Source organism: Gobius niger (assembly GCF_951799975.1).
Source record: "Gobius niger genome assembly, chromosome: 12".
In the NCBI taxonomy this organism is placed as follows: Eukaryota; Metazoa; Chordata; class Actinopteri; order Gobiiformes; family Gobiidae; genus Gobius; species Gobius niger.
In genome coordinates, this window is record NC_136863.1 from 20909119 (window position 1) to 20934906 (window position 25788).

The 25788-nt window shown below is 41.0% G+C and overlaps 1 protein-coding gene across 2 annotated transcripts; it reads left to right on the top strand.

Annotated features, from left to right (window-relative positions):
* The first annotated feature begins 3621 nt into the window (after positions 1–3621).
* tasor2 (transcription activation suppressor family member 2) lies at positions 3622–16767 on the top strand. 2 transcript variants are annotated; one of them, XM_079568502.1, is made up of 22 exons: positions 3622–3881; positions 4181–4329; positions 4479–4574; positions 4658–4730; positions 5809–5900; positions 5970–6107; positions 7600–7718; positions 7800–7816; positions 7934–8033; positions 8116–8210; positions 8294–8400; positions 8483–8558; positions 8637–8708; positions 8796–10679; positions 10931–11654; positions 11755–12244; positions 12372–15410; positions 15543–15665; positions 15736–15889; positions 15972–16077; positions 16211–16392; positions 16494–16767. In XM_079568502.1, the coding sequence occupies exons 1-22, from the start codon at positions 3848–3850 to the stop codon at positions 16595–16597; spliced, it is 7974 nt and encodes a 2657-aa protein (XP_079424628.1). In that variant the 5' UTR covers positions 3622–3847; the 3' UTR covers positions 16598–16767. The 2 variants fall into 2 exon arrangements, with proteins under 2 accessions (XP_079424628.1, XP_079424629.1); XM_079568503.1 differs by having other exon boundaries at positions 11351–11654.
* Positions 16768–25788: the final 9021 nt, after the last annotated feature.

A 25788-nucleotide genomic window follows, 5' to 3' on the forward strand; every position in this document is an offset into this window, starting at 1 on the left:
TAAATGGAAATCAAATTCTCAGCCTCTGGAGGTCTGGATCCAAAATAATAGTCAAAATCAAAGTGACAAATCAGGTCACTGGTTGATCCAAATTCTGTAGAAATTCCTCCAAACGAGTCTGTATCATCCTCAGTAGTGTGTGTGTGGCCTCCACGTGCCTGAATGCACTCCCTACAACGCCTGGGCATGCTCCTGATGAGACCACGGATGTCCTCCTGAGGGATCTCCTCCCAGACCTGGATTAGAGCACCAGTCAGCTCCTGGACAGTCTGTGGTGCGACGTGGCGTTGAAGGATGGACCGAGACATGATGTCCCAGATGTGCTCTATTGGATTTAAGTCTGGGGAACGGGCAGGCCAGTCCATCACATCAATACCTTCATCATGCAGGAACTGCTGACACACTCTTGCCACATGTGGCCTGGCATTATCAGGCATCAGAAGGAACCCAGGGCCCACAGCACCAGCATATGGTCTTACAATAGGTCTGAGGATCTCATCCCGGTCCCCAATGCCAGTCAGGGAACCTCTGGCTCGCACATGGAGGGCTGTGCGGCCCTCCAATGAAATGCCTCCCCAGACCGTCACTGACCCACCACCAAACCGGTCATGCTGGATGATGTTGCATCAGCAGAACGTTCTCCAGGGCGTCTCCAGACTCTGTCACGTCTGTCACATGTGTCAACTTGTGGACGTTGGGCCCTCATACCACCCTCATGGAGTGGGTTTCTGACCGTTTGAGGACCAACATGCACATTTGTGGCCCTCTTGAGGTCATTTTGTAGGGCTCGGGCAGTGCTTCTCCTGTTTCTCCAGGCACAAATGAGCAGATAGCGGTCCTGCTGCTGGGTTGTTGACCTCGGTCGCCCCCCCCCAGGTCTCCTGGTGTACTGGCCTGTCTCCTGGTATCTCCTCCATGCTCTGGACACTGCGCTGGGAGACACAGCAAACCTTCTTGCCACAGCACGAATGGACGTGCCATTTTGGATGAGCATCACTCCCTGAGCGACTTCTGTGGGTTGTAGATGCCTCCTCATGATACCTCTAGTGGTGAGAACACTGGACAAATGCAAAAGTGTTCCAAAAATACGGTACAAAGGATGAAGACAGGGAAATGGTCTGTGGTCACCACCTGCAAAACCATTCCTCTTTTGGAGTGATCTTGCTAATTGCCTCTCATTTCCACCTGTTGTCTGTTTAATTTCCACAACACCAAGTGAAATTGATTCACAATAAGCGTGGCTCCATCATATGTTCTACTGATCAACATATTAACAGTTTCTTTCCTCAAGCTGTGATCACTTTAAACAAGGCACTTTAAACAGGCACTTCTATTACATTTATCTGTGTGGACTTTTATTGTACAATATTTTGCCCCTAGGCTTTTAATGTGGCATTGTTTGTTTGTTCTGTTTTTTATATTGTGTCTGGACTCTGTGGAGGAGGTGAGGGACAGGAGGGTGTTAGCCAAGCTCACCTCCATCATGGACAACACCTCCCACCCACTGCACGGGACTGTAGAAGAGCGCAGCAGCTCTCTCAGTGGCAGACTGAGACACCCTCAGTGCAGGACGGAGCGCTACCGCAAAGCCTTCATCCCCACTGCTGTCAGACTGTACAATAAGACTGTGAAGTAACGCCGACTGTAACAAGTGAATTTCTCCTTTGTGAGATTAATAAAGGTTTATCTTATCTTATCTTTTTACGTGTTTTACATATCGCACTTTGAGCTCTTTGCACATTTTTTTCCAATGTGGTTTTTCAAACTGCAAATGGCCAATAAATGAATCTGAATCTGATTTGTTGAACTGTCTGCTCACCCCTCCCTTCAATCAGTTCCACCTGTAGCACCAGGTGAAGATGACTGGTAATTATACTGTATTATACAGCAATTACACTGTAATTATACTGTGCTAGCACAGGCAAAACATCAGGAGAAAGTCAAGGTCATGATGGGTGAATACATTTTATGGGTAAAGTGGGACACCTTTTGAATTTTATTGTGTTTAGTATAAAATGTCTTTAATGTTATATATTAAAAACAAAACAAAAACGCTTTAGATGTCTATTTTAGACCAGTGGAGGATAAATATTCAAACATTTAACACAATGACAATTTTTTAGAGGTGCTATAAGTAAAGTGGGACACTTGTAATTGGTAAAGTGGGACACTATTAAAATCTCAATTGTTGTATTCAAAATCATTAATATTATTGTAGCAACTACTTTTATGGTTCTATGGTTTTATGTTAGCGGTTATGACAAATAATAACACAATAGAATAACTGTAGTGTGAGATAGGGCCTCGATGTTCCAATATCTAACCAGCAGCTTTGGTATATAAAGTAAAAACAAGTGTGACAGAACAATAGATGAATAATGCTGTTGTGTTCATTTGTTTTTGTTTATAAGTGAGTGAGGAATTATTTGAAGGGCATACCAAAATACACACGCGTTTAATCTATGAACGCCTTTAATTGGTTAAGTTGGAACAAAAGATATGAAAAGAAATGTAAGCCATATTATAAAAGCTACTAAGGAATTTAGAAACGTCAAAGAATAACTAAATGTTGAAATGTTGCTGGCAATCAACAGGTCATAGTAAACAAGGGCTACAGTTGAAACTTCAGTCAGAAATGTAATCATCAGAAAGGTTAATTTAAACAAGAAATATATTGTTAAAATAATGTAATTTTCAAGATGTGTAAATAAAAAAATAAAAAACAAATACCCTGGATTTTCCACAAAAATACACTGTCCCACTTTACCAATATGAAGCTGTCCTGATTACCAATAGCGCATTGGTAAAGTGGGACAATGAAAAAAAAAAAAAACTTTAAAATAAAAGTATAAAGAATAAACATGTGATTTTGAGATGTTTTGTTTGCAGAAGCATTCCTTACATGTGTGTAATAGCTTAACTAAGATCATAAATTCCCAAATGCTATTTCATGGGACATACCTCCACTTTTATACTATTGGGTAGAAGGCTATGGCTTGCCAGGCCATATGAAGTAAAGTCATATCCAGAGAACCATTGTTTTCCTATCCTGCACTTTCTAATTATTGGGTGTGTTTGTATTTTTAGTAATAATTATAATAATATTTTTTTATCATTATTAAAGTTAAGTGTCCCCCTTTACCCATTGCCCCACTTTACCCATATTCACCCTATCCCAGATTAGGGTTGTAAGCAATTCCAACACTCTGAGAAGTCCAGAAATCAGATCATGGTCAGATTTGAGCTCTGCGAGTAAACGAGTCTAGTCCAACTTTAATGCTAAGGTTACATGCAGATTTATATATACAGGCTGCTTGCTGCGCCTATGCTGTACTACTTTTACCGCATGTAAAGGAAAATACTCGTGGCGTTGCATTCAGACCGCAGCAAACCATTGATTTCACCCAGAGGTTCAGCAGAAAAACAGGAAAGGGCGGCGAGCCTGTTCCCCACCAACAGCGTCACAGTTGGTGTAGTCTTTCAAGATGGAAGCTGTGGGCTAGATAGGTTTCTGTTTCTTTTTCGCTCATGGATATGCGACACGCTGCTTTTGCTTTAACACAGAAGCCAGCATTTACGCCAGCTTATTTCGATCCGTAGAGACGAAAAAGCGGATCATTTTGTGGTTTAAGTCGTATCTTGCGAGATCGAGATTTTTTTTACTTCCTGGTTGTCGTTTTTTTTACCATGCCTGTACAAAGTCCTCCAAACGGACTAGCAACTCGTGAAGTAAACTTCCACATCGTTTTTCTGAGGATATTGTGTTACGTTGCGATGTTAAGAACTCCAGGGAGCCGTTTTCCGCCCATGGCAAAAGTAGAAGGACAGGTTTCATAAGTATTGAGCAATGGAAAGTGGCAATGGCGCTCCATCGAACACAGGTTCTGTTTTTATCCATTTGATGCTGTTTCTGTTTGTTTATTGAATGTTATGCTATAGAATAAGGAAAATGAGGATCGCGGGGTTTTGGACCGTCGTTTTACGAAGCAGAATAACTGGTAGATCAGGTGTCTCCGCTGTTGGCAGGACAAACAGTTCCGTCCGTATAGCTCAACTTTTTAGCGACTGAGAAGCTGAAAGTGAAAATGCGCTTATAAATGTGTGCGGATCGGCCGAGACTGGCTCGCGTGTCCTGCTGCTGGTTGGTACTTATTGTTTTGGCACTTATTTGTACTTTCAGGTCATTTAATATCTGTTCCTGTGAGTTCTGGCGACTTTCTCAGCAGCATTTTGGGTCAGCTTCAAAGTGCGTATTTGTTTGAGGAATCGAAACACTCCTTCAAATACACGGCCGCCTTTTTGATACGGAATTCTGCCCTCGAGGAAAAGGTCGGCTACTTTTATTATCTCACTTTGTTATTTAGTGCGTTACAACTGTGTGAGTCTTTTTCTAAGACTGATTTCTGATTAATTTAGATTATTGTTATTATACATTTGTTAAAATATGGACCTTTAATCATGTTTTATGTATATCTTAGTACAATACCTGTCGAGAGAAAAGGAGAGAACAAGGATATGTAGACGAAGATTTGAAGGAGACCTTCGGGTTTTTATTGTTTGATGAACTCAGCAAGGTACAGAGGAATGGGAATCTTGCCACACCTTAAAATGCATGTTGTAACTAACCTGACCAGTCACATGTATTATTATTTTTAAGGCAAAATCAATTGGAGAAACTGGTGTGCTCACTGGAAAAGGAACATGTACAACTCTGGGAGATCCCACTAAGGGTAAAAGATTTACACATTTCAATAGGCTATGTATGTATATATTATTCATTAACTAACAGAAATCGGAAATGGCTAAATATTTACCTGAACTGCGAAGTCCATTTGATGCAAATAGATCTAAGTTAGTCCAAGATATATGTCTTCTGCTGCTGCTGCTGCTGCTCTTGTATATGAAAGTGAAACCTGGTATATGTCGGATTTAAAACTTGTCCAAAAGTGAAAGAGAAACGATTTGTGAAGTGGGGCAGCAACTCTAAATTCTACTGTGCTCAGCTCATAGGATGTTGTTAATTAAGGGGAAGGTAGCATCAGGCCCAGGGGCAAAATCTGGTCATCCAGTATGCTAAGATGCAACAATCAACAATTCATACTCCTGTTTGCGTACTCTAAAATTCTGGAAATATGGTAAATCTGTTAGGCCATATATATGATACACACTGGCATTTGAAGAAAGCAGTGCACGTTGGGAAATGATTGGGAGGTTCAGTCCCTAATTTGTCACTAGGAAGAAAATTGACCAGCTGCCAAGCAAACTTGCCTATCCCTGCTTCCGCATACTGTTACTATTAATGATTTCCCTAAGAACTAATATCTGTCACATTTAATACATCATGAATTACATTGTGTAAATGATGGAATAATATCAGTAATATGTAATATAACTGTTGCCCATTTTTAACATTCTAAAGACATGTCTTATTATACTGTACCTACACCTGTGTTCCTTATATTAGACTTACTGTTGTTCCACAAGGGAAAATGCTTTGTCATATGTTGATAATGTCAATCTGCCTCTCAACATTTTCAATTGTCAAATAACTTTGGACCCTATCTGACACACTGCTGAACTGCCACACCAACCTGCCAAACCAGTTTTGGATTCAGTTCCAGCCCCACCTCATGTTCACTGGAGTATTATCATTAGCAGCATAGAGCACCTAGTGTGCTACTACACTGTTTATTAATAGCTTAGTTTTTCTTTGTTTTTCACTCTTCTAACTTTTATTTTTGCAATCATGTGCTTGAATGTGAAAAAAATGTGTTTAGTGTCATAAAGCCAGCTTTATTCTCTCTATAGGTGTGTATCTATCTATGTACTCTGACTGTTTGGATCTCAATCGCTGGTATCATGGGAAGTCCGGGTACATTGCCATCTTACGGCTAACACGGGTAAGAATTAATTGACCTTGTTGGTTTTTCGCTTGGTTTCACTCAATTTAACCCTATACTTCTCCACAGGGGAGAGTGAAAAAGGTTTCTGAAAACTACACACAAAACTTGACTGAGCCCACAGTGGGGTTTGACTGCCATGTGTCTGAACAGTTGCCGTCGGTTTCGTCAAAAACAAGTTCATTTCTGGCCTTTGAAAGGACACAGGTAAAACTAGTACAATTTTAGTGAGTGGTCACTATCTTTATTTCCCAGAATAAAATGACTACTGAAGACCATTTTGTTCAGAAGTATACAGTGAGAGGGGATGGGATTCCTTAATGTTAACCAAAAACCCCTTGATAATCTGGTTCTTAGTTGGATTGCTTATTGAAGTGGCATGTAAGCAGCTAATCTGATATACATTATCTGATATAGATAGTTATCAGATTTCTTCCTAATCTTTCAGGTCAAGGTCAAAGTTTATTTATATACCACATTTAAAATACGGTCGACATTGCCCAAAGTGCTGTACATGTTTCAAACAATATTTTATTTATTTATTATTTGGTTGGGACAGTGCATGTTAATGAATATACATGGGTCGCATGCACGTAAACACGCTACGCCGTCCCCCACTCGCACTCTCTAACACACCCTCATTCATCCTGGCCTATTGTACATGTTTTTAGTGGTAGGGGAAACCAGAGTACCCGGAGGAAACCTACGCAGACACAGGGAAAACAAGCACAGTGGGGTGTTTTAAATCTCGTCTCAAGACCTACGTTTATTGTCAGGCTTTTAACACCGCGTGAGTTGTATAGTTCCCTGTATCTTTTATTTATTTTATCTAGTTTGTTTTATTGTTTTATCCACATGTTTATTTTATTGTTTAGTCTATTTTATTTATATTTGTTTTTACTGACATTTTTTTGTTTCATGCAGCTTTTAGTGTATTCTCTTTATTTTGTTTTATTATTAGTGGTAGAGCTAAATAGTATTGCATCTGTTTGTTTTTATGATCTTATGTGCAGCATTTTGGAAACGTTTTTGTTCAAATGTGCTTTAATAAAGTGGATTTTATTGGATAAAAAATAAAAATAAAAACATCGCAGAAGTTATCCATAAAATCAATTGTGGACCACAGTGTGCAGCTGATAGTCGAGTGCTGCAACATTGCTCCATCCTCAGCGTTGTTGGTTTGAGTCCATTCTTTGACTATTTGCTAATTTTCACAACCTGCTCTTCACTCTTACATCCTTCAAGAAAGATAAAGCAGAGTTTGTGCTATTTGTATTTTCTTTGACTGAAATTACGATAATTGTTAAAGAAATTAAATACAGGTAAATGGATTTGAACCCTTGACCTTTGAGTTACTAAAACTGCTGTATCCAAAAGGCTACGAAGCATGTGAGGCTGATGCCTCTAGACCAAATATGGAGGCAGCAAGCAATCATCTCCACCTTCAGCGAGATCGTTCAGTTGTTCTGGCGGCACGGTGGTGCAGCGGTTAGCACTCATGCTTCACAGTTTGAAGGCGTCGGCGTCTTTCTGTGTGGAGTTTGCATGTTCTCCCTGTGCCTGTGTAGGTTTCGTCTGGGTACTCCTGATCTATATTTGCAACTCTGTGTAAAACATAGTTATAATTATTTCCTAATACATGTCTATAAACATACTGAAATGTTGTTCAATGTGCTTAATGCGTGTGCCTCCCCCACAGTATTACTTATATGAGCTACTTGACAATGGGAGCACTGCCCAATCTCCCAGCCTTGCTTGTCCATATGCGATTGTAGCATTTTCATATACCGACACCAAAGAAACTAAACAGGAGAAAAGGTATATTGAGAATCACCTCAATCATTTTTAGATTTTGTTTGTAGTTTGTATTTTATTTTTTTATTTGTTTTTTCTTGGCAGTAAAGAGAAAAAAGTTGGTAAGTACAAAATGCAAGTTCAATGTTTTTTAAATTAAGGTTTTAATTCCGATGAATGAACACAATTATTATTGTTTTATATCACTCAACTCATCTGTAATTTCTTTATTTTTATAGCTTGTCCATATTCTCCCTGGATGGGGACCCTTCAAATAGGCTCCCAGATATTCAATATTGAGATCAGATCAAGGGCAGGTGCCTTAACCCGCGCAAAACTGTAAGTTATTGCAGAGTCAGCCTAATCAAAAACATTTCAATGTATTACATATGCTAATCTTACGTACATTCTGCTATTTTAGGCCACCAGTGATTAAAGTTGAGCATGCCATTTCTATGTCAAACCTCAGAAAACTGCTACCAAAAGCCACCTTTGACACAACTCTAAACGGAAAAGGTACTGTTAAAATTTTAGATAAATGACTGTCAAATAAGTGAGGAATTCTTTTTAAAATTACCTATTTTCTTGAACAATTGTAGCCCTGCAAGAGGAGATAGTCTGCAGTTTGTGTGAAATAGTTTCTTTAAGCTTGGAAGAAAAGGAGAAATTGACACATCTTTTACAAGAGATAAAAGAAAAGGATGTTGTGAGTTTTTTGATCTTGGCTTTGATATTTTTTTGGTGTTGGATTTTGGTTTTGCTTTATTTGTTTTTTGTTTTATTCTAAGGCACTTATTATTACATTAAGTGATGGGGGTTTTCTTGTCCTGATTCATGGATCCCATGTTATTTGCCGTGATAATGGTAGGAAGAAATGCTTAAAATGTTGATACAAAATATTAGCTATACAGATAATCAACTCCTCCCCTTGTGACTTTTCAGATAGTGGGGCGACCACCGATAAAGTTCTGCAAGGTGTGTTTGTGTTTCCAGAGTCCCAAGCGATACAGAAAGGTAAAGTGTTAATATTTGAAAGTGTGTTCAAATCCTCAACAAGTTGCATGCAGAAAATCTATATTTTATGGACTGTTTTTTCTCCAGTCATGAAATGTGACCAAATGAAGCGGAGCCTTCCATCTGATGCCCTATGTGTCCTGCCGTTGCTGACATACGCAGAGGGGGAAATTGAGAAAACAAGCCTCAACACAAATGAAGATCTCTCTGAAAGATTTGTCCATTATATGCAGAGTTATGCCACACTGATCAGTCCGGACCTCCCTTCAAGTCCCTTTCGGGATGCCAGCATCTTCCCTGATCAGTATGATGTGCCCGATACCCATGGGCATTTGTATTCAACTCCCGAGTGGACGGACAAGCAGTGGCAGTGTATCAAGTTGTACTTGAACAATGCAAACTCTTTTCAACTGCCTGTTTCCAAAGCTTATGAAATCTTTGTTGCTGGACAAGAAGTGCGACGAGAGGATCTTGAGGATGACATTTATATTTGTTTGTCATCTCCAGAAGAACCATCAACAAACATGGTTGGCTCTGGATCAGAAAACATACCAGACCAGGAATGTACAACAAATGTTGAGATCCCACAGGACACTTCACAGCAGGTCTCCGCTATGTCTCTGATGGTACCAAATGCTCAGACTCAAGGGGCAATGTCTGAGACAAACGCAATACCTTCTAGAAAAGATACATTTGTAGAAGCATCAAAGTCACCTTTGAGAACTGAACCTTCAGAGGAGTTGATTGTCTGTATAACTTCGGCAGCTCAAACTGTTGGGGAGGAGGGGCAAGATGTGACAAAGCATAGTCAACTTTCTGTGACTGCAGAATTACAAACGGCCACTTTGAACTCCTTGAGTGAAATTGTACGAAACAAAATTACATTGAACAGCTCAGATGGCAGTAACCTTGTAGCAGACTCGGATATGCTACCTCTTGAACAGAACTTGGAATCTGCTCAAAGCCCTAGTTTACAAATAGTCAAAACTCTACTAGGAAAAGATGAATCATTGTGTATGGACCATTTGACCACACAAGAATTACAAAAACACTTAGACACTTCTGAAACTCAAGGAGATAAACCAGAAAATGATCAATCCTCCTCAAAAACCTCACAGGTTTTAGAGCAAGCAGTAGATGCCTGTCTTACTGATAATGCACTCTTAAAGGAACTGGAGACTTGTACTCTTAAGAAGAAGTCTGAACGATGGGGTCTAAAGCCAGTTATTAGTACCTGTGGGAGAATATTTATCCCTTATGGCTCTGTTGATTCTGAACAAATAAAATCTGTACAAGCGAAATTACGACTTACCAAAGATAAACTGCACCCCAAAGAAACAATTGCTGATGCACTTAGTGATGTCTCTAATGCTTCAAAGAATAAGCAAGAAACTGGTGATGATACAGAGACACCAAAGCCCACTGAGGAAGGCCGTTGTATAAATGTTGACAAATGTGTGATTACTAGTTGTACAAACCATCTTTTAGAAGAGCACAAGGAGAACCACAAAAAGGACAGTCCCATTGCAGAAAAATCAAAAGGTGAAGAGATGCTGAAAGGATTGAAGTCTGTTATTCTCAAAAAGAGAAAAAATGCTGATCTCAGAAATGGTCTCAGTGTAAAGGATGAGCTGGACATGGAACCTAGTCCAAAAAGGACTAGCAGAGACATAACACCTGAGAAGAGCAGCGGTGACATACATGCCAAGGAGACTGATGTGGATAACCAAAATCTTGTCAACTTGCCTTCAGTTGACCCTATTTTTGCACATGCCCTGGGTTTGACTCCTAGAGGGACTTTGGATATAAATTGTGTGCAAAGAAGTGACCTGCCTATGGAAAAAGAAATGGTTTCACCCAAAGAACATCCTTGTAAGCAGCAGGCTCAGTCTTCACCAAAAGCATTGGGGTCACGACTTAAAATGCTGAAGAAGAATCAAAGAGTATCTGCAGAGCAAGTCAAAAAGAAATGTAAGTACTATTTTTGAAATTCTCGTATTTAAATTACTAATGCTCTCGCTCAAAACCACTGTGCTTGCAGTGTTTGCAATTTTCTTCTGAAATAGTCATCTTTCACTCTCTGGTGGCGTAGCATTGTCTTGCATTCAAAAATCTTGCTCTATTTGCATGTTGACAAACAATGACAATGTGTTTCATAAGCTTTAAATGTGGTACTTTACATTTTCATACTTCTCTTTGTCTTCTTTGTTTTGTTTTCACAGGGTGGTTGCATTTTCAAACCCCAACTTGTTATGCTGAAAAACAGTACGAAGGGTGTTCTAGGGATATTTCAGTCAGGAAGACTGTTAAGGAAAAAACAGACACATCTTCAGAGGCTTTGAATTTACTTGCTGACTTGGCCCTTAACGCCAATAAAGAACAGGTTTCACCGCATCCAATCGAAGCGTGTTTGCAAGAATTTGGGTCAAGTTTGAAGAAGTGTGAGATTACAAAAGATGCTTCCAACCCTGAACAACAGTCTGTTCTTCATGCTTTGCTTAAACACCCTGCCTCTAAACCCATTCAGCCACCTGAAACTCCATCGCCAGACTCTTTTGGAAGCAGTGAATTGGTTGATGTGATATGTCAAGAACATGCTTACTCATTGCCCTCATCTCCTTCTTTGCTGTTGGCATTGCCAGCACCTTTCCAGGTTTCACCTTTAAATGGTTCCTCCAGACTGCTGCATTCTAAGAGACTGTGGGAAGGGGCACAAACAATACATCCTATTTTCAGTCCAGAGGAAATAGCTGAATGGAAAGAAAGGGATCCTGGAGACCCCCAAAAAAGCTGGTATAGAAGAAAGTTTTGCTTGTTACGCACCATTGTGAACAAGGAAAAATCTGTTCAAGTCACAAGACATTGGGAAGGATTGTACGACTTTAATCTGGACAGTCGATTCGCAGTTGATCCAAAGGAGAAAACTGTTGTCAGAGCCTTACATGGGTATGTGTTATACTTGCTGATCTTCTACTGTATATTACTTTACTATAGAACTCGTGTGGTAAAATTACACTAATGTGTGGCTTTGTTTTTACTTTTATAGCCCCTGGGATTTTTCCATTCATGACACCACTGAAGAAATACAACTCATTGTTCACATGTGGATTGGTCTGTTTTACAGCCGCTCAACAGCTAGGTTCTTTCATCTTGATCCAGACATGACACTGGTATTATCAGAAGACACTGTTTTAGATGCAGTGGATGCGTTCATTGTAAAGGGACATGAGCAAAGTGTCTCAAAAACTGTTTTAAGCAGCCATTTTTCAAATGAAGAGAGACCCGAGCAGTGTGTTCCAGAAACCATTCTGCACGGCTCTTTGCCGAATGAAGCAGACATGCTTGAACCAAAAATTCTAGATCTTAGCAAACCCAAAAACAGTGTTGTAGACAAAGAGCCAGTTGTTTTGAACTTGTCTCAGAAACCATCTAATGTGGAGACTGCAGATCAAAATCCGGAGCTGAAAGAAAAGGCACAAGCGCCATCATGGAGTACAATAAATCCACAAGGACTGCAGGCCACCCTTCCCATTCAGGTTTGATAAATTTGATATACTCTTAACAAATATGTTTTATCATATTTTATGATTGTGATTTAAACCACACACATTTGTTGTAGCTGTTAACTGTTAAGTGTTCTTTTGTTTTGTTTGTTTTACACAGTGGTACTGGAATTCAATCCATACTGCAGGAAATGCTACACCATTGAAATATGTTGGTGTCCCTGTGAATGAGAATAGTGGCTCATCTGAACTGAACCATCAGCTCTTCATTCCTGTGTGGTCCGGGACTCCAAATACAAACATTTGGACCAACAATGTCCAAACACCTGTGTTTCATACAGCTGAGCCTAATGACCACCAGACCGAGAATGCTCCGGTTCACTTCCCCAAATGTCCAGAATCCCCCATCAGAAAACGTGCTGGCCGCAAAAGACTTCAAAAGGATGCACATCTGTCATCTGTTCAACATAGAAATACATCTCGAGAAAATAAAAATAAGCACCAAGTAAAGGAAAATTTGCCAGACTTGAACTTGTCAACTGACCGAAATCCTGGAAATGGAGATGTAGACACGATCACAAGCAAACATCTCTTTGAAGTCAAGAAAGCATATTTGGAAAAACTAGCTTCAATGAACCAGCATATAAGCTCGCTCACATCTCAGAATGATAAAGAAGTTAGAAATTGTAATCTCTTGAAAGAACTCTTGCAAAAGGACACCACCAGAGACGCACCCAAGCCCCAACAACCCACAGAATGTGAGACTATCCCCTGCCAAACTCTACAGTTGAGTTCTTGTCATGAAAATGGCTTGTTTAATCAAAGTGTCGTTCGACGGCAGCATGTTTTTGCCTTCCCCAAAGCATTTACTACTTCAATAGTTACAGAAACTTGTACTGAAAGTAGAAGTGATCAAAAATCTTTCAATACTGTTGTTTTACCTCCATTAGTAGAAGCAGAGGATAGGAAATGCACTTCCGTAATAGACTCAGTCAGTGTGTCTAATATCAAGGAGAAAGATGAACCAGCAGGACAGTGCATGGCCATGGGTTGTCCGTCTGAGTTTACAAATCATGATACCTTGGTTGAAAAGGCTATGGATTGCAGTTTGTCTCAAGATGAAAGTGTGAAAGTAGCTGAAGCCTCTTTAATTAATGAAACAAACATAAATAATAGTTCAGCTGAAGAAGTTGAAAACAACTCCGGAAGTGTTACAATTCCTTTCATTGGAATGAGTACATCCATTGAGAACATGTTGAAAGGAACTTCAAGTGAAGTGGATGAGGAGATAGCTGTTGAAGATATGGAGATTGCTACATCGGACTCTTCATCCACTCACAACGACATCACTGAAACTCTACCTACCTGCGCAGACAGCACAAGTCACAATGAACCCAGTGACCACATAAAAAATAGTGTTGCTGAGAGTGAATTCAACAATCCCTTTGATATCGGAGACGGTGAGACAGATGACAGATGTCCTACCCCAACTATTGATGAACAGCCATATATAATCACAACAACTCAGTCAAACCTTAGATGCAGTGGAAATCTTTTGGAAAAGGTTCCCCCAGATGGTGCTGAAAAGGAAGCAGAAAGAAGCACTACCCCTGTGCTGGATGAGGCTTCTGTTAAAGAAGCACCTTTAACTATTAATTGTGATGCAATGACTAAAGTTGGCGCTCAATCTGATGTTGAAATCCGGACTCTCAGGACTTTACAATGCTTAGATGAGTTTCTGTGCACCTTACAGTACAAATCAAATCAATTTTTGTTGGACAGTACACATACCCCTGATATTCCTAATATTTTAAATAGAAAGAGTGCTGCTCTATTTCATGATTCCACAGACATGAAGATGGCATCCCATATGAGTGATTCTTGTCCTCCTGAATCTAAACCGTATGCATCACCTTCCAATGATGTATTAGACATTGTGCAGAAACTCAAGGAAAATGGTTTAACCCCTCTCCTTACAGACCCTGTCAATTTGCCTAAAGTGGCGAGCAAACCGGTTTCCTCAACTGAGAAGCCTGATCAAGCCACAAAAAGTGAAAGTGAAAGACCTAACTCAAACCTATCATTATGCTCCACAAGTCTGAGTCCTGACAAAGGTCAAATGAATACTCTCAAACAAGTGCCACACTTACTTTGTGATTCGGTCACTCGGTCTAAGCCTATTAAGTTTTCTATAAAAAGGACAAAACAGGGAAGTTTTGTTTGCAGTGGCCCTGTTTTTGAGGCCCATAAAAATGAGGACTGTGCTGATGATTTTGTCCCCAGTAAACTTGCAAGACCTGTCCAGCAAGATGTTAAAAATCTACAATGCACGGAAGCTGTATCATCTATTATGCCCACAAAGGCAATCACCTCGGAGCCCATGACTGAGCATGATACCCATGCAAGAGATAAAACTGGCATAGTAAAAAAGCTATACACTGACGAAGACCTTTTGAAGTGCACAACGTCATTTGTAAATAGCAAAACTAATAAAATTACAGATTTGAGCCTTGGAACTGAAGGCTCACTGAGTTGTACAGTTACCAATACCAAAAGAAAGGAACCCTCTTTTCTGGAAAAGGTTTCAAAGCGATGTTTGCAGGATGATCCAACTCAGGCATCAATGGATCAGGAATGTCTCATTTTTTTAGATAAAATGAAACTGCTATTAAAGAGGAAAAATCAATGCCTTCAAGTTCACAGTGACCCATCAAACCTTTCATCCTCAAGTCCCATAATTGTTCAGTTTTCCCATCTTCAGGAACAAGATGAGGATTTTGGTGAAATTCAAATACCATTATCATTTTTTGATCAGAAAATTAGTGTAGAGATGTCTGACAAGGAACAATTGAGAGACGTTGCACCGCAGAGTTCTTCAACGTCGCTACCCCATGGAGAACTGGAGCAGCCTGGGGTCTCTGCAATAACAGCTGAATGTGCACGACTGTACAGGGGCATCATGGATAAGATCTGCTCAGGAAATAGGAACACAGCTCTACTGAAAGATTTGCATAAAATGGATTCCGATGATGCGACGACAGATTCTTGCAACTACTTTGACTTTTGTAGTCAAATGAAGAGAGAAATGGATGACAGTTTTCGCAATAGACTGAATTCGGTGGTGAAGAAATCCTGCAAAACCAAGAACCGATTCTTCCTCTTCGTCACATCAGATGATGTCTTCTTCAACCAAACCAGGGTAAGTAAAGAAAATACTTAAAGCAACAAATAAGTGTGTACTGTAATTAACTATATAAAGACTGTAAATGCATGCTATGAACAGATATTAGTCTCCAGATAGACCAATATATACCTTTTTTTTTCCACAAAGGAATATTTGGAGGCAGAGGGTCACATTGCTGTGCAACCGTCCAACTTTTTCCTTAGAGAGAGCAGCTCCTCTCCATTACTGGTTATCATCAGAAATGAAGACATTGCAGAGCATATTTTTAAGGTTTACTAAACTGTTAACATTTCTTTCCATATTTCTCAACTGTATACTCAGTCTCAATGTCTTCTTTAAGGTGCCACATTTGCTTCAGCTTCGGGTGTCCCCAGTTGTGCAATTTGCAGGGATTGATGAACCTGATGATGTTGTCAATTTAACATATCAGGAGGTCTTCATCAAAGGTGGTTTTGTGATGTTTGACAGTGCAGCTGTAGAGTCTCTTAGCCCTGGCAAGTAAACCTTCAGTTAGATGATTTACACATTTGGTATTCTCCTATTTATCTCAACACTTGTACCTTTTTGAAAATTTAGGTAATATGAAAAATATCTTGGAAATACTTCAAAGGCTTATTCAAACAGGCAAGTGGAAGTGGGTGTTACATTATAGGGATATTCGTCGGCTCAAAGAAAATGCAAGGTGGGTATCAACACTATTATGGTACAAACCTAAGATTTTTTTCAAAATTGGTGGTTCCCAACCTGGTGGGTGGCCCACCTAAAGGGGTTGAGCACAGTTCTAAACAATTGTCTTTTGTAACTCCTTTATCCAGATTGTACCCAGATGCCAAGGAGAAAAACGATCTTTTGAACAAATGCAAAGAAGATGGATTGTTGGACATTTTGCCCTATCATGAATGTGATCTCATGTCCAGAGAACGACCAAACTATCTTCAGTGCCTTTGTCATCAGCAGGTTCAAAACATATCAGCCCGGTATCCTGTTTTTGTCTCTGGTGAGACACTTATCTATATTTACTCTAATGTAATAGTGGTTTTGGTTGGCAAAACATGAGCAAGCGCAACAGTTTCTTAAGTATAATTGCTTTGTTTTCAGATTCAGAAACAGACAGAGGGTTTGAGAAGAATGGGATAGTGACAATGACAGTCAACTCATTCCTCATGGACTCACTCCATAAAATCATCAACAACTTTAAATGAAAAACATAATGGAGCCACACTCCTCGAGGCTTCTCCCAAAACTGTAAGTAAAAATCTCATAGAAAATCTCCATAGACTTTTCTGAAAATATATATCAAATATTAAGAGGATTAATGTACAACAGAGGCTAATCAGCTATGTACTGCGAACTACTGGCAAGTACTTGAAAATATGGTGAATTGTCCACAAGTGACCACATAACTGATAAGTTGCAATTATTTTAAACTCTTAAATTTAGAGTTTTTCAATGGGATTTTTACTCTGCATCAGGAGACTGGAGTACAATATTAAGCATGATTCTTCATGAGACAATTGTGACAATTTGTGTTTTGTATGCAACAATGCACTGTTAAGTGTTAATGCAGTTTTATTGCACTTTTAATATCATTCGTTTATTTGTGACTATAATTCCTGTTTCACTAACAGTTGGTTATAATGTCAGCTGAAATTGTTTTGTTTTTTTTGTATTTTGTACAGCTATACATCTTGTAAATATCTAATTTGATGTAAGTGATCTCTTGTAAGTTTGTACAGTTTTACCAAACTGAGAAAATGTTATTTTGCAATAAACATATTTTAAATTAATACAAAGTTGCTAGTATTGTAAGGTAACTTATATTGAGTTAAAAAGTTAATTTCGGCAAACAAGCTTTTGCTTCTCCTTTTTTTGGTCTCACATGGATTGTGTCTTTGCAATTTGTAAAACTTATATTATTTTGTGTTACTTAAACAAAAATAAACTGAACTAAATTGAACTAAAGGCCAGAGTTCAGTGGCATGGCATGGCATGGGGTGACAGGGGTACGGGTTGATTACTCAAATACAGGAGATTATGCATGACAATGAAGCATGCGGGAGGTCAAGAGGTGCCGGCTACATGTAGTCAGGCTCACCTCCACGTACAGCTTGGGCTCCGTGACTCGTCCTGCAGCGAGGCTGCCCATGGGGAGAGGCTGCTGGCTGGTCTGGGCTTGCTTATAGCCCCCAGCTTAGCTGCCATGTGTTGGAGTTCACCCCGGTGAACGAGAGGGTCGCATCCCTACGCCATTGGGTCGGTGACAGGTGTCTCACCATTGTGTTGGCCTGCGGGCCCAACATCGGTGCAAACTAAGTAAACGATGCTCCGACTGGGGACTCCCTTGTTCTACTGGGGGACTTCAACGCCCATTTTGAGACATGGACAGTGGTTATTGGGAGGAATGGCCTCTCCAATGTGAACAGGAGCGATGTTTTGTTATTGGACTTCTGTGCTAGTTACAGTTTGTCCCATAGATTTAATAATTAGAGATATATGATTACCTATTCAGCCCCATTCATTGTAATGGTCTTGAGTGGTCTCTGAAAATGAACATGGCGGCTCAGCCTCCTCCTACGAAGCCTGTTCCTTAAAAGGGCAAATAGGCGGGTGGAGCCTCTACAGAGCTCCAGAGCCTGTCAATCAGGTGAATGCACGGAAAAGCCTTCCACTTTTTGTGCTGATATACAAAAACCAGCGTGGTTAAAAATATGTCACCCAGCCCAGCATTGTCACATGGGTCATGGCAATTTTTAGAAAAAGAAAAACTCTTTGGAGCCAGGGAAGGAGTTCAGCTTCCCAATGGCCCTGTGTACGAAACTGTTCCTCAGTCGACTGGAACTGACTCGTAGATTTCGCAGTCTCCTTCCTGAGGGCATAACCTTGAAGAGCCTGTGTGATGGGTGCGGAGGGTCCCTGGTGATTTTGATGGCTTTACGGGTGCGACGGGTCGAGTACATCTCCTTATTAGAGGGGAGAGGGGCTCCACAGAGCTTCTCTGCTGCTCTCTGTAGAAGTTGGACATTACGGAGGCTGGGACTCTGGCTCTTCTCAACTGGTCACCCTCTCCACTGCAGCACCGTTGATTGTTAGAGGAGCATGCTGGACCCACAACAGTCCACAACAATCTCTTTTGTCTTCTCCACATTTAGAGAGAGATTGTTCTGTGTGCACCACATGGTCAGACTGCCCACTTCACTCTGTGGTTTGACTCGTCTGTTGCTGATGAGACCCACCACTGTTGTGTCGTCTGCAAACTTGATGAAGAGGTTTGAGTCGTACTTTGGAGTGCAGTCATGGGTCAGCAGAGCGAACAGGAGGGGGCTCAGCACACAGCCTTGGGGAGCCCCCGTGTTCAGTGTGATGGTTCTGGAGGACATGCCACCAACACGTACAGCCTGTGGTCTCCCTGTCAGAAAGTCCAGCAGCCAGTTGCACAGTGATGTGTTGATCCCCAGGTGGAGCAGTTTTTGTATTAGCTGCGGTGGGACTATAGTGTTGAATGCTAAAGCTAAAGTCTAAAAGCAGCATTCTAATATAGGTGAGTGAGGGCTGTGTGAAGCACAGTGGAGATGGCATCTTCACCGATAAGCATAAGGGGGGATGTGTAGGCACTGCTGAGTGGTGGGTTGCTTTTGGCCATTTTTAATTGGCCCTTGAAGTGTCCAACCTAATTTTGCCCCAGGCGCACGAGAGCCACTGGAGTGAGGAGGTGTGGATAGCTTGAGCCTGTAATTGCTGGGTTGCAGGTGACATCACAGCGTTCTAAAGGCCAATACTACTGTATGGAGGAAAAATTATTTTGTTTTTGAGGAAATTTTTGGTCTTGTACAGAGAGATCCTGGACCTAGTGACTGATATTAATGATCATTTTTGTAATTCATACATTTTCTTTTGAGCTATGACTTGTGAAAGTGTAATGCTGTTAATAGGAAAAAATGGCTCCTGCCCCCCACTGGGCCCGATGACATCATCACATTCTAGAACCTGCAACCCAGCAATAGTCGGGAGACTGGCCTAATGTAACTTGGCTCCTGGGGGAACAGCGCGAGAGCGTTCCCAAAGTGAGACATACCGAAACAAATGTTGAAAGAGAAACTTAAAGAGGGGGTATTATGCTTTTTTCAGCCACATAGCACCAGTCTATATCACACTACAATGATGACGAAACCTTCTGTTGGTCTGTCAATGCAGTAAATTAAAATAACTGCCTTGTATAAAATTACTCTTTCAAAATGGCCGTAGCAAATGGCTTGAAATAGGCCTCTGTCTCTTTAAGACGCTCCCTGACTCTTTCCGACACGCCCCCTCCACACGCTGTCTGTGGCATCACAACACTTCGCTCGTTGTCTCCACAGTATTGAAACTACGATCGGTGCATTTTAATTTTTATTGTTGGAAAGGAGCTACTGTTTATCACTTTGGGAACAATGGCCACACAGGATATGATTTGGAGACGAACCTTCCACACCGGAGCTTCGAAGGGGCTCTTGCCTGAAAAATAACTGCTGTTTGGAGGCTTTCTCTTTGCAACTGCCATGCCCTATGGATCTCTAACTATCAGTGGCGGCTGGTCCATTATGGGCGGTGGGGCGCCGCCCCTCCTATCAATTTTGCAAATAAAATAAAAAGTTTCAAGTTTAGAAAAGTCATAACTTTCTTATGTACAGGTGTTTTTTACACTGAGGGAGGGGGAGCGGAGGTGAAGGAGCGTGTCATTTTGTCTGCCTGGTTCATCTTGTGCTGTAACCGCTGTAACACAGTCTCATAAATGTGTAGTTTTGTGCTCGGGGCGGCGAAGAACAGCGCCCCAAGCATCTAACCAATGGCGCTCTGATATGGTATAAAAACGTCACTGTATATCATTAATTCAACCAATCAGAGACGCGCAATAATAAATCTCCGATGGGCGCTGAGGCCAAGCGCCCATCGGAGATTTAACAGGTGAAAGACGAGGAAGCGTCTCCTGTAAACAAACGCGAGTAGCTCGTTGTGGGAGCAGCTCTGAGCTCACGGACGATCGGAGGAAAAACTTCTCATTTGAGAGACGGAGAGGAGGTGAAAGGATTTAGTCAAACTAATGGACTTGGGACAACTTTCTTCCGTCAGAAGTCACGTCTAAACGGACTTTCCTGGAGGTAGCATGACGATGCTAACTAGCTCGTCTGCTTTAGCTGCTGCTTGTTTATCCCACACTTTGGGACAACCCTCGCTGACTTGGACAGACAGTTCTGTCCCAGGACGTGGACATTTGATGGAGAGAAGATTCAGGACCATGAGGAGGAGCTACGACAGGAGAGGGGAACGTCATTCATTCACTGAGGGAAACAGAGGAGGAGCTCCAGGTGCTACAGGAGGAGCTCCAGGTGCTGCAGGAGGAGCTCCAGGTGCTACAGGAGGAGGAGGACTCTCGTCTATACGTGAGCAGCACATTATTTCTGAGCGGATCATTTGTCTAACGGTTTATACGGGTTTAAACCTGTGGCTCTGAGGCTCATAATGAAACCATAGCAGGTCTGGGACTAAAACTGTCCATGAAATCAAAGAGGAAACACCTCCTGCCTTTGTTCTGGTTCTGTTGGTACAAAACACAAATCAGTGGTGCACAACAAAAATATGTATAGTGACTATATCACTACACTTAAGTCAGAAATTATTTATTTTTTTGTTGAATAAAACTAAACAATAAGTTTTGAATATATTCTACATAAAATAATGATATTATTACATGCCCCAAAGATAACTTTCTTTTTTAAGTTAAAAGCAATGTTTATAAGCATCTTCTAAAATATAATTAAAGGTAGGTAGAGGCAACAGCCCTCCCTGGTTTAAACATCACCAGCCGCCACTGCTAACTATACCCCCATGGACGACACCAGGATCTGCAGGAGCCCATACGATTCAAAAGATGGACATTATCTCCGCAGGTGGACAATGGTTTTTCGAGTTTACCTGTTAGCTTGTTATAATCGACTACAGCTCATTGTTGATGAAAAGTCTGCAATAAACCACAAATGTGTAAAGCCAGGCTCATTGTGTGATCATTGTAAAGGCTGCTTCAAGTAGTTGCCTGCTTTGTTGACGTTATTTGTGAATAATATGCTGCCTGTTTTCAATGAATGCTGTGAAGGTGAAGGTTGTTAGCTTGTCACGGCTAATGGTGCCTTAGCTCCTGGAGAAACCACTCGGCTACGACTCACTGTAGATGAAATGTGAGCAATAAACTATGAAATCAACAAGCCAGGCTCCGTGTGTGATCATCATAAAGGCTGCTTCAAACAGTTGCCTGTTTTAGTGACGTTTTAGTGCATAATATGCTGCTTGTATTCAGTGAATTTTCCCGTTAGCTTGTCGCGGCTAGCTTGTTAGCTCCGGGAGAAAGCCACTCGGCTATGACCCATTGTAGATGAAATGTGAGCAATAAACTTCCAAATCAACAAGCCTGGCTCCGTGTGTGATCATTGTTAAACGGTTCTTTATGTGTGTGGTGGTTTTATTGACTTTATTTGTGCATATTTCTCGTTTTCACGTGATGACTCGAGATTTAGCTTAGCATTAGCTTTCTCCGGAGACTCTGTGCATCATCAAGGCCCTAAGACATTCCCAGCGCAGAACCAGCCGCTGAAGTAAGCTTTCTTGTCACCGGTTTTAATCCTGGGTGTTTCGGTAACAGAAACACTGATGTGTGTCTTTGTAAAAGTCTCAGAGCTGCTGTAGCTCCGGTTCACAACACATGAAGCTAATCCTCCATGATGACTCTGTTTACATCTTAGGGCTGGACACTGCGGGGAGGGGGTTCTGCTGAGGAGCAGTGGTTCGGCTGGTGACGAAAGGATCGGGGCGTCTCCAGGCGGTCGAGGCGTTCCCAGAAGGAATCAGGCGTTTTATCCCTAAAATGGCCGCCATCAGAATTTTTACAGATTACTCGAAAATACGCGAATGTGCCAAGGCAACACTTCAGGCATGTTTTTAATGAGGGAATGACATAATAACATGATGTAAAGCTTGAAAAAGTCGATTTTGCATAATACCCCCCTTTAAGACGCTCAGTCTTCAGACCTAGTGATTACAACCAAACTTGTTTCTGCCTAACTTGTAATTGGCTACATCAGCTGTCAATCAAACTATAATGACACACAAGCATTGAGTCCTTCGTCACAATGACATGCTGACTTTTTTTTTACAGTAGACAATGTTTGAGCAATAAAAAAGTCACCCACCTCCAGAGGTTCTACCAGGCACTGGTCATCTTGATCATTCACTTCAGACTTTGTAAGGCTCCACACTAGCACAGCACTCCAGGCATAGACCAAGATAGGATGACGATTGATGGTGCCAACGTATCCAATAGAACCATCTTGGGGAAAACTGGGCTTTTTCTGCACATATTTGAAAAGCTGAAGTCCACGCAGCCTGCTGGGCCTTTGTCAGTAGAAATTCAGGTAATGAGCCTTTTTACTTCCTCAAAGCACTGTGAAATGATATTCATGCCTAGGACTGCTTTTATCTTATGAACCTTCACGGCCCCTTTGCTCCTCCGGCAGCTCAGGGCTGCAGAGAAGCAGCCAGTGCCTCTCGAAAGTACTAATACACCTTGAACTTTTGCACATTTTGTCATGTTTACAACCTTAAACATAAAGATTTTATTTTGAATTTTTGAATTTTACTGAACATTGACACACAAGTAACATCTGTGAAGTGAAAGCAAAATGATACATGATTCTGTTGTTTTTCTAGAAAAGTGAAAAGTGGGGCCTGCATAAGTATACAGCATTTTTTCTGAGTGCATTAATTGCATTTATAACATTCCTAATGACTCCAGAATGTTCACACCTCGCCCTAACAGTTACATAGAGGCCACCTGTGCCTAATCTACTCTCAGTATAATTACAGCTGTTCTGTGTATTGGTCACTAAACAACATCATGAAGGCCAAGGCGCACACCAGAGAGGTCAGAGATAAAGTTGTGGAGAAGTTTATTTAAAGCAGCGTTACGTTATACAAAGATTTCCCAAGATTTGAACATCTCCTGGAGCACTGTTCAATCCATCATTCGGAAATGGAAAGAGTACAGCACCACTGCCAACTTACCAAGACACGGCTGTCCACCTAAAATAACAGACCGAACAAGGAGAGCACTGGTAAAAAATGCCACCAAGTGCCCCAAGATAACTCTGGAGGAGCTGCATACTGCCGCTGAGCTGGGGGAATCTGTACATGGGACAACTATAAGTCGTATCTACACAAATCTGGCCTTCATGGACGAGTGGCAAGAAGAAGGCCATTATTGAAAGAGGCCATAAGAAATCCCGTTTGCTTGAAGTCATACAGAGGACACAGCTACCAGGTGGAAGAAGCTGCTTTGGTCAGATGAGACAAAAATGTAACTTTTTGGCCCAAATGCAGAACGTTGTGTATGGAGCAAACCTTACACTGCTCATCGTCCTGAGTGCACCATCCCCAGTGTCAAATATGGTGGGGGGAGCATCATGCTATGGGGCTGCTTTTCCTTGGCGGGGACTGGGAAGATTGTAAGAATAGTTGGGGAGATGGATGGAGCCAAATACAGGGACATTTTGGAGGAAAACCTGCTGGCGTCAGCAAGAATTGAGGCTGGAGCGGAGATGCACCATCTAGCACGACAATCACCCCAAACACAAAGCTAAATCTACAATGGAATGTTTTTTATAAAAAACATATTAATGTGTTAGAATGGCCCAGTCAAAGTCCTGATCCAAATCTTACTGAAAATCTCTGGAAAGACCTGAAAACTGATTATGCATTACAAGTAAATGAAAAATATTAATAAAGCTATCTCACCACCTTGAGTGGACAGTTCCTTGTGGGGTTTATGACACGAATCATAGGGCTTTATTGATTTTTAAATGGATAATGTGTTTGGTTACACTTTATTTTACACTACCTTGACCAAAGTAAATTTAGTAGCCTACAGTGTAATCTGCATTGTAACATTCTATAATAACTTGAACCTATGTAGTACATGTCTGGCACGGACTATTCAGCTGTTTCCCTAACAACATTTTTTTTTTTTTTTGTGGACCCCTAGGCTCCAGCCCAGGAAAGCCCAGTGGATAAGGCAGCCCTGGAGTTGATGCGTACCTATCTGGTCTTTGCACGTGTGCTCAATCACACAAAAAGACCAAAGATGTTGTTAGCATGCTCTTCCATGTTTTCCTTATTTAAATACGGTTACGTGAGTAGTTACACGATCTAAGTATAGTTGCATAAAATTAAACATGTCGATTTTCTAAGCGGATAAAAAGGGGTACTATATTGTAAGGCGTAATAACACCTTAGGAGCAGTTCGACGTCCGCGCAGTAAATAGAGAAACAAATATTAGTCTGTATAGTGTAAAGGCAGAAGCAGCTCAGTTCTTAACTTAAGCTCTGTTAAGTGAAGCCAGTGAAGACAAGCCACGACTCAATATTGTATTTGTCCGTGTTTGCAGAATAAAAGTCCACTGTTATCCACCAGCATGTGTCTGTCTTCACGGGTGTAACACATACACAATGGAATAATGCGTATAGTATATGTATCCCTATGTAATAAGACACTTAGGGTTGGGGCTGAATTAGGCTTAGAGTAATATTACATCAAGTACCTCCAAAACTACAAGTATGCCTACATATTATTCCATAATGTATGTAACCCATATGTAGTTATTACACATTGTTACAAAGCGCATTACATTGTGCAAAATTTGGCAGGTACAATGCATCAAGGGTGCTGTAAAATAAAGTGTTTCAATCCCATCTTGGGAGCTTCCTAGTGGCAGTTTTGGTGACAGCTCAGCAGCATTTGGGGCTGCTTTCCGTGGACTTGTTTTGTTGTTGCATCATCAGCAATGTTGGGAGCAGTGGGGGATTCTCATTGACTACAAGGGAAGCTGAACCCCCCCCCCCCAAATTTCTCTAAAGAAAATTCGAAAATGAAATAAAGTGAAATGTCATAAAAAATTCACTAGATTATTCAATAATCAGTTGCTAATCAGGTGTTTCAATGTGGTCTTCCCTGTCATCTCCCTGTCCTCAGAGCGGCCAGAAGTTTAATGTGAATTTCTATTGATTCGCCTTTATTAGACTACAGCCTCTGATTGGTCGACTATTAATTGCTTCGAGGTTCAGCATCAAAGCAGAGGACGGGTTGCAACCGTTGCAACACCTACCTGCTGAATGCTGATTGGCTGCCTCCACAAAAAAGTGGAAAAACAGCTCCTCCTAGTGCTGCTCTTGCTCTGTCCACTCTCAAGTGACAAGAGGAAACTGAAGCTGCTGACACCAATATGACAAAGATAGACTTCATTTTACTCATAGGCAACATGTTTTTGCCTTATATGCATTACAAGTAAATCAAAGATATTAATAAAGCTATCAT